At 38.7% G+C, this 15,547-nt stretch overlaps 2 protein-coding genes across 3 annotated transcripts; one reads left to right on the top strand and one right to left on the bottom strand.

Annotated features, from left to right (window-relative positions):
• Positions 1-623: 623 nt before the first annotated feature.
• Positions 624-4,317, top strand: LOC127757247 (calmodulin-binding protein 60 A-like). The gene is made up of 11 exons (XM_052282729.1): positions 624-852; positions 958-1,075; positions 1,397-1,455; positions 1,580-2,067; positions 2,168-2,328; positions 2,481-2,678; positions 2,754-2,916; positions 3,001-3,077; positions 3,170-3,439; positions 3,565-3,643; positions 3,728-4,317. The coding sequence occupies exons 1-11, from the start codon at positions 737-739 to the stop codon at positions 4,024-4,026; spliced, it is 2,028 nt and encodes a 675-aa protein (XP_052138689.1). The 5' UTR covers positions 624-736; the 3' UTR covers positions 4,027-4,317.
• LOC127757246 (kinesin-like protein KIN-14Q) lies at positions 4,317-11,155 on the bottom strand. Of its 2 annotated transcripts, none has more exons than XM_052282728.1 (18): positions 10,883-11,155; positions 10,027-10,193; positions 9,787-9,930; positions 8,916-9,173; positions 8,762-8,833; positions 8,604-8,669; positions 8,066-8,197; positions 7,895-7,976; positions 7,711-7,806; positions 7,426-7,602; positions 7,228-7,334; positions 6,962-7,137; positions 6,658-6,819; positions 6,322-6,575; positions 6,075-6,238; positions 5,815-5,973; positions 4,938-5,350; positions 4,317-4,850 (listed from the first exon to the last, which is right to left on the bottom strand). In XM_052282728.1, the coding sequence occupies exons 1-18, from the start codon at positions 10,980-10,982 to the stop codon at positions 4,712-4,714; spliced, it is 2,868 nt and encodes a 955-aa protein (XP_052138688.1). In that variant the 5' UTR covers positions 10,983-11,155; the 3' UTR covers positions 4,317-4,711. The 2 variants fall into 2 exon arrangements, with proteins under 2 accessions (XP_052138688.1, XP_052138687.1); XM_052282727.1 differs by having other exon boundaries at positions 4,318-4,850; positions 8,066-8,200.
• Positions 11,156-15,547: the final 4,392 nt, after the last annotated feature.

Below are 15,547 nucleotides of genomic sequence, written 5' to 3'. Positions count from 1 at the left end.
TTGAATATGACTGTTATCATGCACTAAATGTTTTCACATTGTGAATAATCAAATGTTACCACGATAAAAGTCAACACCATATATTTAAAAACGGATAGAGCAACATTCATTAACAACCTATCTATGAATAAATGGGTGTGTGTGGGCATGTATACATATACAAGCTAAATGCCGGTGCTTTGTTACGGATTAAAGAAGATGTATTAATGTGTTGCTATATGGAATATTCATATTAATCTAATTTTTTATGTGGCTATCCATTTATATTTGATCTTTTTAGCATTAAAAGGTTCAAGGGGTAATTTGTAAAAAAAAATACAATGAGAGTAAGTGGAGTGACATATTCACTGCCACCAACACTGCCTTCTTTTAAAATAGTACATATATGCAAAAATAAAAGTGTACAGTATGCTTTCTAAAGTGTATTTTGGACATCTCAACCTGAAAAAGAAAAAAAACTACAAAAACCCATTGCCACAAAGCAATCAAAAAACAAGAAGGGATCAAACCAAAACCAATCGACAATTACGAGCCAACAGAGTCATAGATTTACTCAAAACACGTCATGGATTACTCAAAAACACTCCACTTGTGCACTCGCTCGCGAACACAGTAGTAACAAAATGTGAGCTCAAGCGAACATTCCCAGCTCGTTCCAGGAGCTTTCCCTCCCATTCTCTTCTCCTCCTCTATATCACCCCGCAGCCATGCCTCTCCTCCATTGTTTCCTCCACCCATGGCTCCTTCCACGAGGCTCCTCTCCTGGTCCTCCTCCTCCTCCTCCTCCGACGACGACGGCGGCGCCGGCGGCGAGCTGTCCCGCCCTCGCAGGCGGTGGCGGGCGCTTGTCCTGTGAGTCAACGGCCGAGTCAACCCTGCGTTCTTGGTTGGGTTCAGAGATGGCTTGGTTGCTCATGAATTTGTTCTTTTGTTCTTTGGTTGGTTGGTTGGTTGCAGGGGGCTTGGGGTGAGGAGGAAGAGGAGCATGGAGGGGGTGTTCGGGTTCAGGGAGATGATGGGGGAGGAGTTCATGGGCATGTTCCTCCCCTTCTTTGGCAAGATGGTTCAGAAAGTGGTAATGATTTTGATCCAACCTTATTTACTATTTACCTTTCATTCCAATCAGTTTCATGATCTGATTGTTTGGTTCAGATAGTGGTAAAAAAGAAGTGGTAAAAAAGCCATAGTTTTGAAGTTCTTACCCAATTGTGAATTTAGACATGCATATTATTATCGATTTTGTGCAACATTCAGAGGAAGATATGTTATAGATTGTTAGAGTTTATATACGAATTAAAGAATAGACATGTGGATTTTACCTGATACTCTTGTTGATTTCAACTTGGATATTACAAGTGCTCCCTGTCCCCTGGCCTGAAATTTGTGCATTTTTCAGGTTTCAGAGGAAGTAGAGAAAGCAATTTTCAGACAAGTCAGCACACCAGCGCCTCCAAGGTGAGGCTTGAGACATATACTAGCTTTCATTTATTATGATTACTAAATTTCATATGTAGTAAAAAAAATTGATGTTTAGTTTCTCTCTGCTCCAACATGCTTAATTTGGTTCTTTCATCTGCAGACTGCTAGTGGGCTTGAATCAGCAGCGTCCAAGGTATCAACTCATGTTCCTGAATGGACTAAAGCCTGTTTACACACTGATGAAATTAGAAGCCAAGGATGGACCGGGTCTTAAGGTGGCTATAGTCGAAAGACTCGAAAACAATCAGATGCGCATCGTCAGGTTCGGTCATCTTGCTTCTGCTAAGGTTGAAGTGGTAGTCCTCCATGGCAACTTTAATGCTAAAAATGAGGAACAATGGACCCCTGAAGACTTCAGCAAGCAGATAGTATGCGGGCGAGAGAAAAGCGCGCAACTTCTCACCGGAAATCTGACGCTGAAGCTCAATGGAGGGGAAGCATTACTTGAGAATGCAACCTTCACTGATAACTCTAGCTTCACAAGCACTAAGAAGTTCAGGCTGGGTTTGAGGCTAGTCAACAACTCTGAAGATAGGGTTCTTGAAGGAATCACTGAACCTTTTCGTGTAAAGGAGCGTAGGGTGGAGGGTATGCCATTGTCCCTAAGATTCAGATTGTTTGTTTCTTCAGAAATGTCTTTTGGACCTTATAGCTGAGACTAATAATATGCAACTTACTATTTTTGCAGGATTTGAAAAGCACTACCCGCCAATGTTGGATGACGAAGTTTGGCGTTTGGAAAAGATCGGCCGCAATGGAGCTCACCACCAGGCCTTGACAAACAGTGGAGTTGATACTGTGCAGAAGTTCTTACAATCATATTTTACGGATGAAAAGAAGCTTTTTCAGGTAGAGGTTCTATGAATTTCCTTAAATATTAAATTTCAGATGATGTTTCCTGATAATATATATGAGCCGTTGGTTTCAAAAGAAAAAAAAATAGACTCACCGAATTCCCTAAAAAAAGTGACTGACAGAAGATCTTTGATATTTGTCTATAGACTTTTAGCAAGATGTCACAGACAGCTTGGAAAACCATCATAAGCCATGCCATGACATGTGAAGTCGGTGACGATCTTTGCTTGTATGAAGTGAAGGGCAACAACGTGGGACTTTTCTTCGATGCAATATATCAGCTTGTTGGGGTGAAATTTGGTGATTCTTACAAGCCCATAAATGAGCTCGACGAAATAGAGCAGGTACTGTTTCCTCACTTCCTTCAACAGGAGATTTTCTCACTATTTTCCTAATAATTTGGTGTTTTTTGTTCACAGAGTGCAGTTGAAACAATGAAGCAATTGGCTTATGCGAATATAAGTGGTATTCAGTATGACCATAAGATGGTCAACAACTATCCTGTACCGCTTCATAGGTTCCATTGTGGGGGAACTTCTATGTTGACTGACTTTATTCCTAAACCGCAGATCCCAACTTGTGGTAATATCTTGTTCTGAGAATTTCAATCACTAGCGATAATTACTTTTTTGGGGATTTTTGGTCATCTATTCCAATTGTTTACAGGACAATACAATTCAGCCCTGGCTGGTCAACCATTTGAATCAACGGAGAACTTTTCTTCATTCCAAGAAGCCTCTAATGTAAGGAAGATCTTTTGAAATATACAAAACAAAGTACATAATAAAATACATATGCATGTTAGTCTAAGATAGTGTCATCAATTTTCAAGCAGGTTTCAGTGGATATGTCAAGATTTGTTCAGGGTCAAACCTCCAACGTGCAGTTTTGCCAACAATTGGGCATGGGCAATGTTATCCCACATCATTCAAATCAAGGAACATTCATACCCAGACCAAGAATCACGCCGCTGTGTATACCTAATACCGAAAAAACATATTTTAATCTAAATGCTCATAGCAACATCCAGGCTGATCATACTGCCACACGAATTGGTCAGTATGCTCATAATGAGCGATCTCATTCACCTGAAGAACCATACAAGGTAAGAACTCTTTTTTATGTAAAAATCTATGGATTTTGTCTAGATAGAAATCGAAGAGTAAAAATTTGACATTACTTATGCTCTTCATTCAACAGAACTAATCCATTCTGTATTTGTGTTGACAGCGCTTTTCTCCAGATAATTTCCTCCATACAGATGAAGTTGTGGCTTTGATGCAACCTCACTTAGTGCCTCCAAGCAACAGTAATTACTCTATGCTGATTTATTTTTTTTGGCTACATCTGATTCATTCATCTTGATGCTAATTACTGAGGATGGCATCTTCAGGCGAGAATTTCAGTAACCTGCTCAACCTATCAAGCAATGACCAAACCTCACAGCAAATTGCCGCTCCATTCCAGCCATCAAGAACAAACAGCTTTGACTCCAGCTCATGTGATCAACTCATACAGAATTTCATTTCTCAGTTTTCTAGCAACGAAGGAGTTGCGGTGCCACTGTCCCCACGCAAGTGGGTCAAGATCAGGGCAGCACTGAAGCTGGCATCTGTGGGTAGGCTCTCCAGAGCCTCGAGAAAGGCTTCGCATCGCCCCCCAGCAAGGCCAAGGCTTGTCCCAATAGTATGAGCCTGGTGAAAACAGGTTGTAAAAGTTTTAGATCAAAGATTGATCTTGGTGTTGATGCAGTTCTAGAGACATCTGGTCAACTGAAACTAATGACTTTTGTCAAAAAGTTAGGTGTATGTAATCTGTACATAGTAGAGCCTGCTTGTACTTCATTTAGTGTTAGTATTTCCCAGCAGAGGATTCTGACCTCTTTGTTATCTCTGAATTTAGAACCATGTAAACAAAAAGACCATGTAATGTATTCCTGTTTTGCACCTAATGATCCTTGAGAGAAATTTCCTTTTTAAGAAAGTTCACATCTATGATGCAATGGTAAAAAATTGTAATTGGCCATAATTTGACAATTTAACATGATGAAGCGTACAAACTTGTCATTGAACTTCTCTTTGTTGTAATGGCACATGGCGGGCATCTATTCCAGGCTAATGTACATACAATTCAACCGTAACTTCTGCGTGTGAGCTATGTACTGATCTCAAATCTGAAAAATTCCTTCTGGGTTTACAATTTCTCTGTCATGTTGGAGGTCTTATCTGTTTATCTCTATCTTTGATGTCTCAAAACCAATTTGTCCATCAGACTGAACAATCCACTGATCCTTATACAGGGTTTTAGAAAACATCCTTCTTTCAGTTTCCTATTGATCTCACCTTGGCATAGTGGGATCCACCTTCGCACTAGTCGATTATTTTGGAGTGTTAATTTTGCCATTTGGAGTTCTTCTTCCACCACCCGTAGTGCTGAAAGGTAGCTGCTTGCTGTTCCTGATTGGGGTTTGCAGCCTTTTCTCTGACATTGGCGACTTCATTGCAAGATTTGGAATCCTGAGTAAATTCAAAGCAGCACAACAGGTTAAAGCAATCCAATGCACACAATTTTCATGGAAAATACAGGATTTAAATTGGACTTACTTCGTTGCTGTAATTTTCGTATTCTTTGTTTGAGGTTTCTTTATAATAAAGGCACCTCTGCTGGCAATACCATCAGCTTTGAGGCCACTGGTGGACAGCAACATTTCTTGGTCGGAAGACGAGCTAGTAGCAGCATCAAAGCTATCCGAGTCATCAGTTTCTACTGGTTCAGCCCTACGCCTTTGCTTGTCAGGATCATATCTTTGGTAGAAAAATGTTGGAAGCTGAGTTGCGTCAGGCTCCTGCTCTAGAATGGAATTTCCATTCGCAAATTGATTATTACCAACAGCCATTTTATCGGTCTTCCGAATGCCATTGCAATTTTGAGCCAAGTCGGATGAGTTGTTCTCACTGAGGACACCAGAAAAATGAAAGCTGGCCTTCTTTTGCATTGGAGTGGCATTGTTCCGGACCTTTTACATAAAGAAATAGAATATTCATTAAATGAACATTATTACCTCTCTTGTGAAAAGATTAAAAGGAATAATAATCTACTGAAGGTAACATAAGTACTCTCAACAGGACCATGAACTACCCTTTGGTCAGTTTTAGTGTTGTTCATACCATTCACAAAATGATTCTGAACTGGATGTACAAATGCATAAATCTACTGAATGTAAACATAAGTACTCTCAACAAGACCATGAACCACCCTTTGGTCATTTTTAGAGTTGTTTGGATCATTCACAAAATGACTCAACTTATGTACAAATGCATAAATAGCCCATCTTCATTTAGAATGTTTGGTAGGTTATTTGCTATTTGACATTGATTGGAATCATAACTAGCACTCACAAAAAAACTTCAACGTGAAAAGGAAATATTTTTGTGATTTCCAAGAAAAAGAGTTGATCTTGTGTACAAGAGCAGTTAATACCTCTAAGTTTCCAACTTCTTCCATTGGCTGTCTATTTTTAGGGAAGGCAGGTATTGCATTGCCTCTTTTAATTCTATACATGTCAGGGCTTGACAGTGTGCTTTGAATGTTTTCTGGTTCTCCTTCCTTTTTAGCCAATGCCGCCTTCAGGGTAGCAATCTGAAACAAGAGCAGAGAAAAACGATGATTATATAAATCTAAACGGAAGTACCACATCTAGATAGTTAATATAAATGAGCAATCAGGAGTTAAGTGAACACCTGTTCTTTGAGCTCTCTAACCTCACTGCCTTCTTTGTTTGCTTTTGCTGCACCAAGCTCAACTGAAGCAACCCTTTCAGCAAATTTCAATGTGCTTATTGTCTCACCGACAGCATCTAGTTCCGGGCTTACGTGAACAAACATCAGCGTTTTTGCTTGTCCTCCTGACATTGTAATAAAAAAGTTACCCTATGAATATATATGTAGTAAATAAGTGAAAAGTTAGCATATTAACTTCAGAGAGTACCTAGAGAATCTTGCAAAAGCTGGGTAAGCTTGCTGTTTCGGTAAGGGACATGCGAATTTTTCTGTGCAAGAGATGCAATCACATCTCCTAATGCTGAAAGTGACTTGTTTATGTACTGTGCTTCCTTCAGTCTGTCTCCTACAACCTCAGACTTATCAACTCTTTCACTACCAGCTAGATCCACAAGATGCATGCAACCTCTCAACATTGCCCCAGATGTTAAATCTTTTCCTTGGACATGAACAGACAAGCAGCTGCATGTAGATTCCTCAGCCATAAGTACAGAGCTCAAATATGAAGTTTTCTGGAAGTTCTCAGTATGAAACAATTGCATACCTATGAGAGCGGCTACTTCGATCGTTGATGGCTGTTGAACCCACTGCACGATTCTTCTGGCCTTGATTCATCAGTTCAACAACATCGGCTGTAGATGTGACGGGAACTATGCTTGCATCCGGAACAGCAAGCCCTTTCTGTGGAGTATTTCTTATTTCTAATGTAGATCAATGTTAAGGAGATACAAGATATGCTTCAAAGTAACTAAGATAAAAAAGAGAACAGCAGAAAAGTTCCTATACTTCTCCAAAAAAAGAAGACGTTCTACTGGTAAAGAAAAACACAATTCAATGGAAAAGGATATCTCCTGTTTCCACCATCCTGAAGGAGATCCCTCACTTGCTCATTATAGATCTCAATCATCTGCACAGAAATTTCATAATCGATTGTCCCCTTTCTCTGTGCTTTAATATTAAATAAGTCATTTAGTGCTCTATAGTTAACACCAAGGCTTTCCTCTGTCAAAACTTTCGGTCCACTCTGCACAAAATCCATAAAGTGGTTTGAACAATTCTGAAAAGGTAATCCAGACATATGGAAATAATATTTTTTTAGTACAGTGATCATTACCATGGTAAAAGTCTTTCCTGATCCAGTTTGGCCATATGCAAATATGCAGACATTGAAACCATCAAGGACTGAACGGATCAAAGGCTGCATGTCTGAAAAGACCTCTTCTGCATTAACAATGCAAAGTTCAGTGGTCCACACAAATCAAAGCAGTGTGAGAAAAAAAAAAGGAAATCTAGAGAAACTTATAAGTTTAACCTTGAGTAGATGCTGGACCAAAGATCCTGTTAAAACTGAAAGATTTGTGCCCATCTTTCCCATATTTTGTGGGAGTGATTATTGTGATTGTTCTTTCTTCTGTGTCAGCAACACTGCTTGATAAACTTATATGTCCAGGTAGGAAAGGCCTCACTCGACAGTATACTCTAATATTTCCTAGTGAGAAGAAATTCAAATTGAGTTTTAGAAAAGAAGAAAAGAAATTCAAATTTATAAAATACCATAGATAACAGGCATCTGTTCCTTCAACACTCAAAATTATACCTTTAAGGTCCTGTATTTGGTTGTATAATTTGCGGTTTTCCTCAAGAACTTTATGGTAGCTGGAAGCCGTATTGGAGAGAGTGTAGAAATGCTTCCCTGTTACAACATGGTAAAAAAGGGATATATTAAATACTCTGTGGACTGTGGTGAAAAATTGATAAACGCAAATAGAACTGTATATTACCAAGTTTAGCAAATTCTTCAGAGTACTGTAATCTCAGTTGTTCCATGCCAGACTTGACAAAAGAAAGAGCACCCTTCAATTCCTATGGTAGTATAAACTGTTAGAAATAATATTCATGGGAATCCAGGTTATAAAAGATCAAACAAAGAATGGAGAACACAAAAGTAATACCTGGATCTGTTTGTGTTGCAGATCAAAATTTGTTAGTGCCTCCAGTTGGAACTGTTTAACTTCACCATCACCATTTACAACTACATGGTTGACCTGTTCCGTGATATTCAAGAGGTTTTGCTCCTCCTCATCCTTCTTCATATACACCATAATAAAAATCAGTTATTAAAGTACCGAAAAATTGAATAGAGTGTGAGCATATCCAGCTACCACAGATTTAGAATAAATAATGTGAAATTTACTCGAATAAATAATATACCCTCATCTGGTCACAACTAGAAGCATTTTCAGCTTCTGATGGTGTATATAATCTGGAACATGACAGAGCACCTACACAATCTCCTATGAATTTAACCTGAGATGTTTTTCCTACCCAAATTAAAGTTCGTATGCCCTAACCATAAAGGTCAACAAAAACACCAGACCATCAAGTCTTATTACTAACTTTGGAACCCAAGAAATTTGGAGAAACCAGATTTTCTAAATAGCAAAAAAAAAAAAAGAAACATTATCATAATTATAGTGGAACAGAACGCACCTTGTTGTGGATTGCAATGCGATGCTCATATTCCTGAATAACTTTGCTTAGGATCGACTCAACAATCTGAGCAAATTAGAGAGTATTTTGTTATGTTCTCAATGTTCATCAATCACAACGCATAATAATCAATTATGCTTCAAGCGAAATAGGCTTACCAATGGGACTTCCTCTGGTTTCTTATCTAAGAGAACTTTACGCAAAAGAATGCTAAGGGAGTCTGAAGTAGTCTGCAAACAAGAAGGTAAAGGTCATTACGAAGTATCAGCATGATTGTGCCCAAAAAAAACCAGACCAAATTATGGTTCTTACCATCTCATTAGACTCTATAGAAAAATCAGTAGCTATGCTTTGCCCCTCTGAAAATTCATTCTGGATTGCCTCTGTTGAGTGCCCTTTCATTATCTTATTCATAAAAGCATCAGTATTCTTAAGTATAAAATACTTTCTGGCTGTCAGAGGTTTTGAAAGGCCGCCATATTTACACGAAGCTTGTCTCCCTGTTTTATTACTTTCACTGAATGACTTCAAAGAAAGAACACAATCCACAACCCGAACACCTTTGCCACCCTACATTCGAATTGGCAGATAAAATACATCAATTTCTCAAGTGACTCATATATTAGTGATGCAACATTCATTTCAAGATTTCTCCGTCTAGTCATTTTTTTTAGATAATGGATTTTCATTAATCCGGCCTCTATATCCATGAGGGATATACATAGCCAAAATAATACAAGAGCACTTAGACTCAGACCTTATTAAAGAGGAGAACACGCAAAAAAAAAAAGAAAAAGAAAAACCTACGATCTTAACACATCCCTGCTTCTCTCCCTCTAGTCATAGATACATGTCATTTTGGACAGCGACATGGTCTTCCAAATATAACTTTTACCACTAATTTGTATTGTCAAATATCTTTAAAACCCATGAAAATTATAATATTCTGAAACCCATTAACTTTTTGAGAAAAAAATTATCTGTATAATTTAATTGTGTCCAATCTAAATATTTAAGAAATTGATTTAAAAAGTTCGACAAGACACTTGTTGGAAACAACAAATATTGGTGACCAAAGGCAGTATTGCAAATGATGAGGTAAACCTGTCTAAAGAAAATTGAACCTCTAGGCTGAAAAAATGGCTTGTGACATGAACTCTCCAAATCAGCATGACAGAGTTACCTTTTCTAAATCGGACACCTCAAATGTAGGAAGCCTTAAATCTTCTACAACAACAAGGAAGTTCCGCAGATTCTCAAAGTACTGATATGCACACAGAGCTGAGCCATCCGTGGGGCCAGAAGCATCTGACTGGGCTTGTACAACCTGAAAACATTTTAAGATTGCCAAGAGAAATGTCATCACACATTAGCATTTGTGGCTTCTGAATAATCTATAAAATTTGAATGCGAGAAATGCAACCTTAGGTATGGCACCAGGCTGGATCTTATTCAGTGCATTGCAAAGAACAATCCCATTTCTCAGCCCAAGCCGGAATTCCTCCTCAGACGGTTCATCTGGCAGGTCTCTTGCACACACTACCCCAACCGTGCTTCGCAACCAACTTGCCGCATCATACCGCCTCATTGCTGTAATTGTCAAACCAGTAAACCATCATCTCACACTGACTAGTTGTACTGTAAATACTGCTAAAATTCTCTACTAAGAAGTGTCCTAAACATGCCCAACATTTTTGCTTACCACAAAATTATGATAACACGCCTCATAAATCATTACATCACTACATAATTTTCAGTGTCACTATTATCTGGACACATCAATGTACACTAATTTTCACAGTGCTAATGTTATCTGGACACATCAAGGTATACCAGTATGGTACAGCTACCACTTCTTAGTCTGAACCAAGAAAGGCATAAAGCATAAACCCTTCTCCCCACACAAAGATCTCGTGAAACCGACACAACTGTGAGCTCAACACTAGCTCAATTTCAAGCGAGGCTATTAAATGAAACCTTTAATCACCACTACCCAACTAAATCATCAACCCGAATCGCACCAACAAAAATTTGAAAAAGCCGAATCGATACTAAACTGAATCTGACCAAAAAAAAGTTGAAACGTCAAAATCAAAACCATCAGAGCCCCCAATACGAGATCCTCCCCAGTTCGATCAACCATCTAAACCATAAAAAACCTAAAAAATCAAGCTGAAACCCGAGAAGGGTCAACCCAAGAACAGCAGAGCAAACAAATCAAGAAATCACACACACAGCCAGAGTGTTCTACGAAATGCCGCCCGAGAGAGAGAACCCACCTTCCTCCTCGGCCCTGCGTGACGCCACGTCCATGTCCCTCGCCCACCCGCGCATCCTCTCCACCATCTCCTCCCCCTCCGCCCCCGCCGCAGCCATCATCGCCTCGAACCGGCACCAATCACGGCGGCCCGACCCACCAGCGGGATCGTGGGAGCGAGGAGAAGACGCCCGGGAGAGCGGATCGCGGCGAGGAGGGCTGGATCGGGGGGTGGAATCGGGTGATTGTGGTGGGGGAGTAGTGGGGAGCTGGGTTTTGATGGGGAGGGGGGGTCTTGGTTTTCGAATGGCGATGGCGCTCGGAAGGGGAAGAGAGCGGTTGAAGACGATGTGGGGGGTAGGGACTGAGTTGCGAATAATAGTTTTTTCGGGGGGTAAACTGCATAAGTTTGTATTATTATTATTGGTTTTGTTGTTGTAGTACCTCTTGTTTTGTTTTTGAAGGATTTCCACTTGTGAGAATTGGTTATGGACCAAGTTTTGCATCTCTTTGGGTCAATAATATGGGTCATTTTAATGTTTGAGGAGAAATTTTGAGAAACCTTGGTACGTTCGATCGTGATGGTTAAAGTGCATAGATCTGTATTATTAGCGTGTCGCATAGTTTATCTTTTGGTTTATTAGTAGCAACAAAAATTTGAATTTTGAAATTTACTTTAAGTTGATTTTGATTTTTTAAGAATTGGTTTTTAAATCTCTGTATATATATATATATTATAAATAATTTTTAATATCTTTTTTCTTTAAGGATTTCCACTTCTTATCTTTTTTTTATGCATTGATCAAGTTTTGCTGCACTTGGTCAATATATTTTGTTTGTGTGAAGGAGAAATTTGTGAATTTTTATTGAGTTTTTGACGCGTTCAATTGCGATAATTAAGTTCAAAGCTTGTGTGGTATTATGACAAAATTTGATTATTTTAATGTGGAAAATGTTTCTATGGAATTTAATAGGTGTCATATTATATGTAGTGACAAAAGTACACATGAATGTAAACATCATAAGTTGCTACTGCGTGCACAATATAATGTGACTTGATAAGGCAGAAGAAGGCAACATATCAACATCAAAACAGTGGCTAACAACATACAAATAGTTTCATTAAATTACAAATTTTCCCCTCCTTTTATGGTGCACCTTATTCTTTATTGTCGTGACATCTACTCAAATGGTTTCAATTATTTATTTATTTATTTATTTATTAGGTGCTTCCCAATATTTAGGGTAAATGATTATTGCCATACTATATATTGGACTTGGAGTGTTTGAGTCAATTTTGACAAGTTTTTGGTCGCACTGACTGAGGAGAACAAGAATTCCGTTCGTCTTTGTTTGGGACCAAGTCCACGAAATTAGGAGATAATTTAATCACCGATATTTTGGAGCAAGTCAAATGAAAGGTGTGTCGGGAAATTTCAACTGTCAATTTTTATTATGCAAGTGAAGACAAAATATTGAAAAAAAATTGGGCACTTTAATTATTTGGTGAAATTTGGTGGCAAATCACGATCGTGCATGCAGGTCACACGCTAATTAATCCTCTACACTAAACACAATTAATAGTTTGTTACTTGAACGGCTCAGATATTCCATCACATCTATCACGGATGAATCTATGCTTGCACTGCATACACATATAAATATTTTCAAATTTTGCGATTGGTCTCAAGTAACAATTGCGTCCATAATTTCCAAACGAATTTGTTATCGGGTACAACCGGGTCAGAGACCCGGATCCGTTTGTGGAAAGCAGAGAGAGACGCACTCGGGCCCACTCCCAACGGTCGGGGATGCGAAAAGTTGACCTTACCTGAAACTTTGCAGACAAGCCCCTCAACTTTCCTGACATTTTATTAATTCGTGAAATGTTTCTCTCATTCAAATTTCATACAACTGACCACTCAATTTTAGCTGGACAGAAAATACATATGAAAAAGAGCACTGCTACATGTACTAAATTTTTCTTAATAAACTTTTACTAACAAACAATGGAATGCACAGTGGCAAATTCATGATGCAAATTGAGGAAGGCTAGCCTAAAAACATAGCATGACTGGAGCAATATCAACTGAATATTTTCTAATGAAATCCAAATGCCCATATCATAAAAAAAAGCTTTCTCTATTTTAATTCACAGCTACATTAACATACCCAAAAGATAAATCTATGAACAAATTGGTCTTTTCTTAAAAAAAATTGATATGGTATTGATCTTTTTGATATTTTTTTTTGATACAGTCTAATTAGAGGCAAGGCCTCAACCAGCCCCGAAAGTCGATCCACCATTAGAAATGTGGAAAAAATATATCAAATGTAGAAGAGAGCAATATGGTTTGCTTTCATCCACTACAACTCATCAGCATGGATTATGGGAACAATCTATCATGACATATGTTTGGAGAATCAACAAAAACCCAGCATTTTCTTAAGGAACTCCCTACTCAGGCAGCAAGGGACTTCAACTCATTGCAAAAGAGGACATCCGTGCCTCACCGAGGACAACTGTTAACCAGTAAATCTCAACGGTATAGTTAGCTCCATGCCCTAGTTTTATTCCTGAAACCTCTCAATCCCATATATGTATATATATATATATATATATATATATATGTATATGTATATGTATATATATACATACATATATGTATGTATGTACGTACATACATACATACATATATATATATATATACATATATATATATATGTATGTATGTATGTATGTATGTAACTGCACGCATGTTAAGCATCTGATTTCTCACTGATAAAAATCTTATGGGAGAGTATTTCCTTGTCCTCTTAACTTTGGTGATTTTACATGTAGAACTGTAACTACTCTCCTTTGGCCTGTGGGAGAGACCAGCCTTTTTATCTCTCTGTTCCAACCTCTCCCTCAATCTGGGTCTTGTTTTACATGAGCAAACTAACATATATCCTGTTAATCTTGCTGTATTTACTGCCAGAAAAAGTTGTACTATTGAGCTTGAATGCATGTATTTCTTTTTGTTTTTTGAGACGGAATGCATGTAGTTGAGAGAACAATGATACAACACTCTTACTGAAAGCACCAAAATTTTTTAAAAAACAAAATTCTTAAAAATAGAAAAAAAATGTATCCAGCTAACATTGCAGCGGGAACATCAGTCTATATCATAATTGTCAAGTAATTTGAGGATTTTAACTATTGATCCAACCCGTGACCCCTCTCCTGCGTAGGTGGCTCGGGGTGAAAACCCTAGCCGTTGTTGCCCCCTCCACACTATCCTCCATCTCCCTGTGCTAAAGCAAAGTTGCTGGCCAACCGTGCGGTGTGAGCACTATAGGACATATTACATATGTTGTTCTCCAACTTGACTTATTGGTTGTAATTATTTAATCTTACGTGCAAACACTAAGCGGGGCAGATATATGCTACTTTCGAAACAACTGCCTGCATTCTATAATTCTTCTGTAAGGAAATTTAATTACTTGCATTTCATTGAGGTGAATACCAACAATCAATGATGTTTTGTCTATTTCTAGATGGAGATTGGATCTGCTACTCCCAATTTACTGTTCTATTTTGCTCATCTTGTTTACCACTTTTTTTTCTTCGTTTTTCCTCCATGGGTTGGTCGATCATCTTGCTCATCTTGTTCTATTTTGCAGTGATATGATTAGAGTATAGAGCAGCTTCACCAAAGGAGAGTTCGTCATCGCCATCGTCAAGTCTTGATTAGAGGTTAGAGCACATGATGATGTTAAACTATAAAGTAAGCTGGGAGCTAATGAATCATCAGTATATATGATAATGAGCTCTCCTGTTTGAATTCAAAAGTTACAAATTTCTTCACCGCACTCGTTTTATTCTCAACGCCTCCTAATCCAATGTTTGTCCCTACCAATTACCCATGAGCATGCGCTGAATCCATCTCAAACTGGTTTGTGCTCATGAAATGTGCTTTTCTGCTCTCTGTGAGCTCTCTACTTAAAGCTCTACTTCACATCTGGAGACACGTGAAAACTTGCACATATATGTTGATTGCACACTTTCCCTTGTGTGAGAGAGCTTTGCTTGCCTTCTTATCTCTCTTCCCGAGCAAAGCAACATGTCTACTAGAGCATGGATATATGCATGCATTGTTGAAGCTATATAAGTGCATTACGGATGAATCTATAATTGCATTGTATACATAAAAAAGAAAATCACATTTGCGGTTGGTCTCAAGAAAACAGCTGCATATATAACTTCCTGAAGGATTTTGTTGTCGGGTACAGTGGGTAGGAGACAGGAGTGGACCTAGGCCTCGGGCCACCTGGACCATAGCGTGAGGCCTAGGACTAGAGGGCCCATGGGGATAGACATTTTTCCACCTCGTAATCATCATACAAGGCCGTATTCTCGATGGGCTTGCTTGGGCCTTAGCCCAGTTTTGGGTCCGCCCCTGATTAGAGACCCTAGATTATGAACGGAGAGAGCATTCAGGATCACCCTGTGAAATCAAAGTGTGTTTTGATTATTAATTTGTGATGGACAATTGGTATTATAGATAATTGATTTTGATATTTGGAGATTATTGGTGAAGTGGTGCTATCTGTGTGGAGCCGGTCAGACTGGGCAGGGTAGGCCGGTCAAGCCGGTGTGTTGTGTGTTGTTAGACCGGCTAGCTGGCTCCTGATTGGAGTCGGT

This window comes from Oryza glaberrima, chromosome 12 (assembly GCF_000147395.1).
Source record: "Oryza glaberrima chromosome 12, OglaRS2, whole genome shotgun sequence".
In the NCBI taxonomy this organism is placed as follows: Eukaryota; Viridiplantae; Streptophyta; class Magnoliopsida; order Poales; family Poaceae; genus Oryza; species Oryza glaberrima.
Note: the sequence above shows the minus strand (reverse complement) of the source record. Positions and strands in the feature narration are given on the sequence as shown.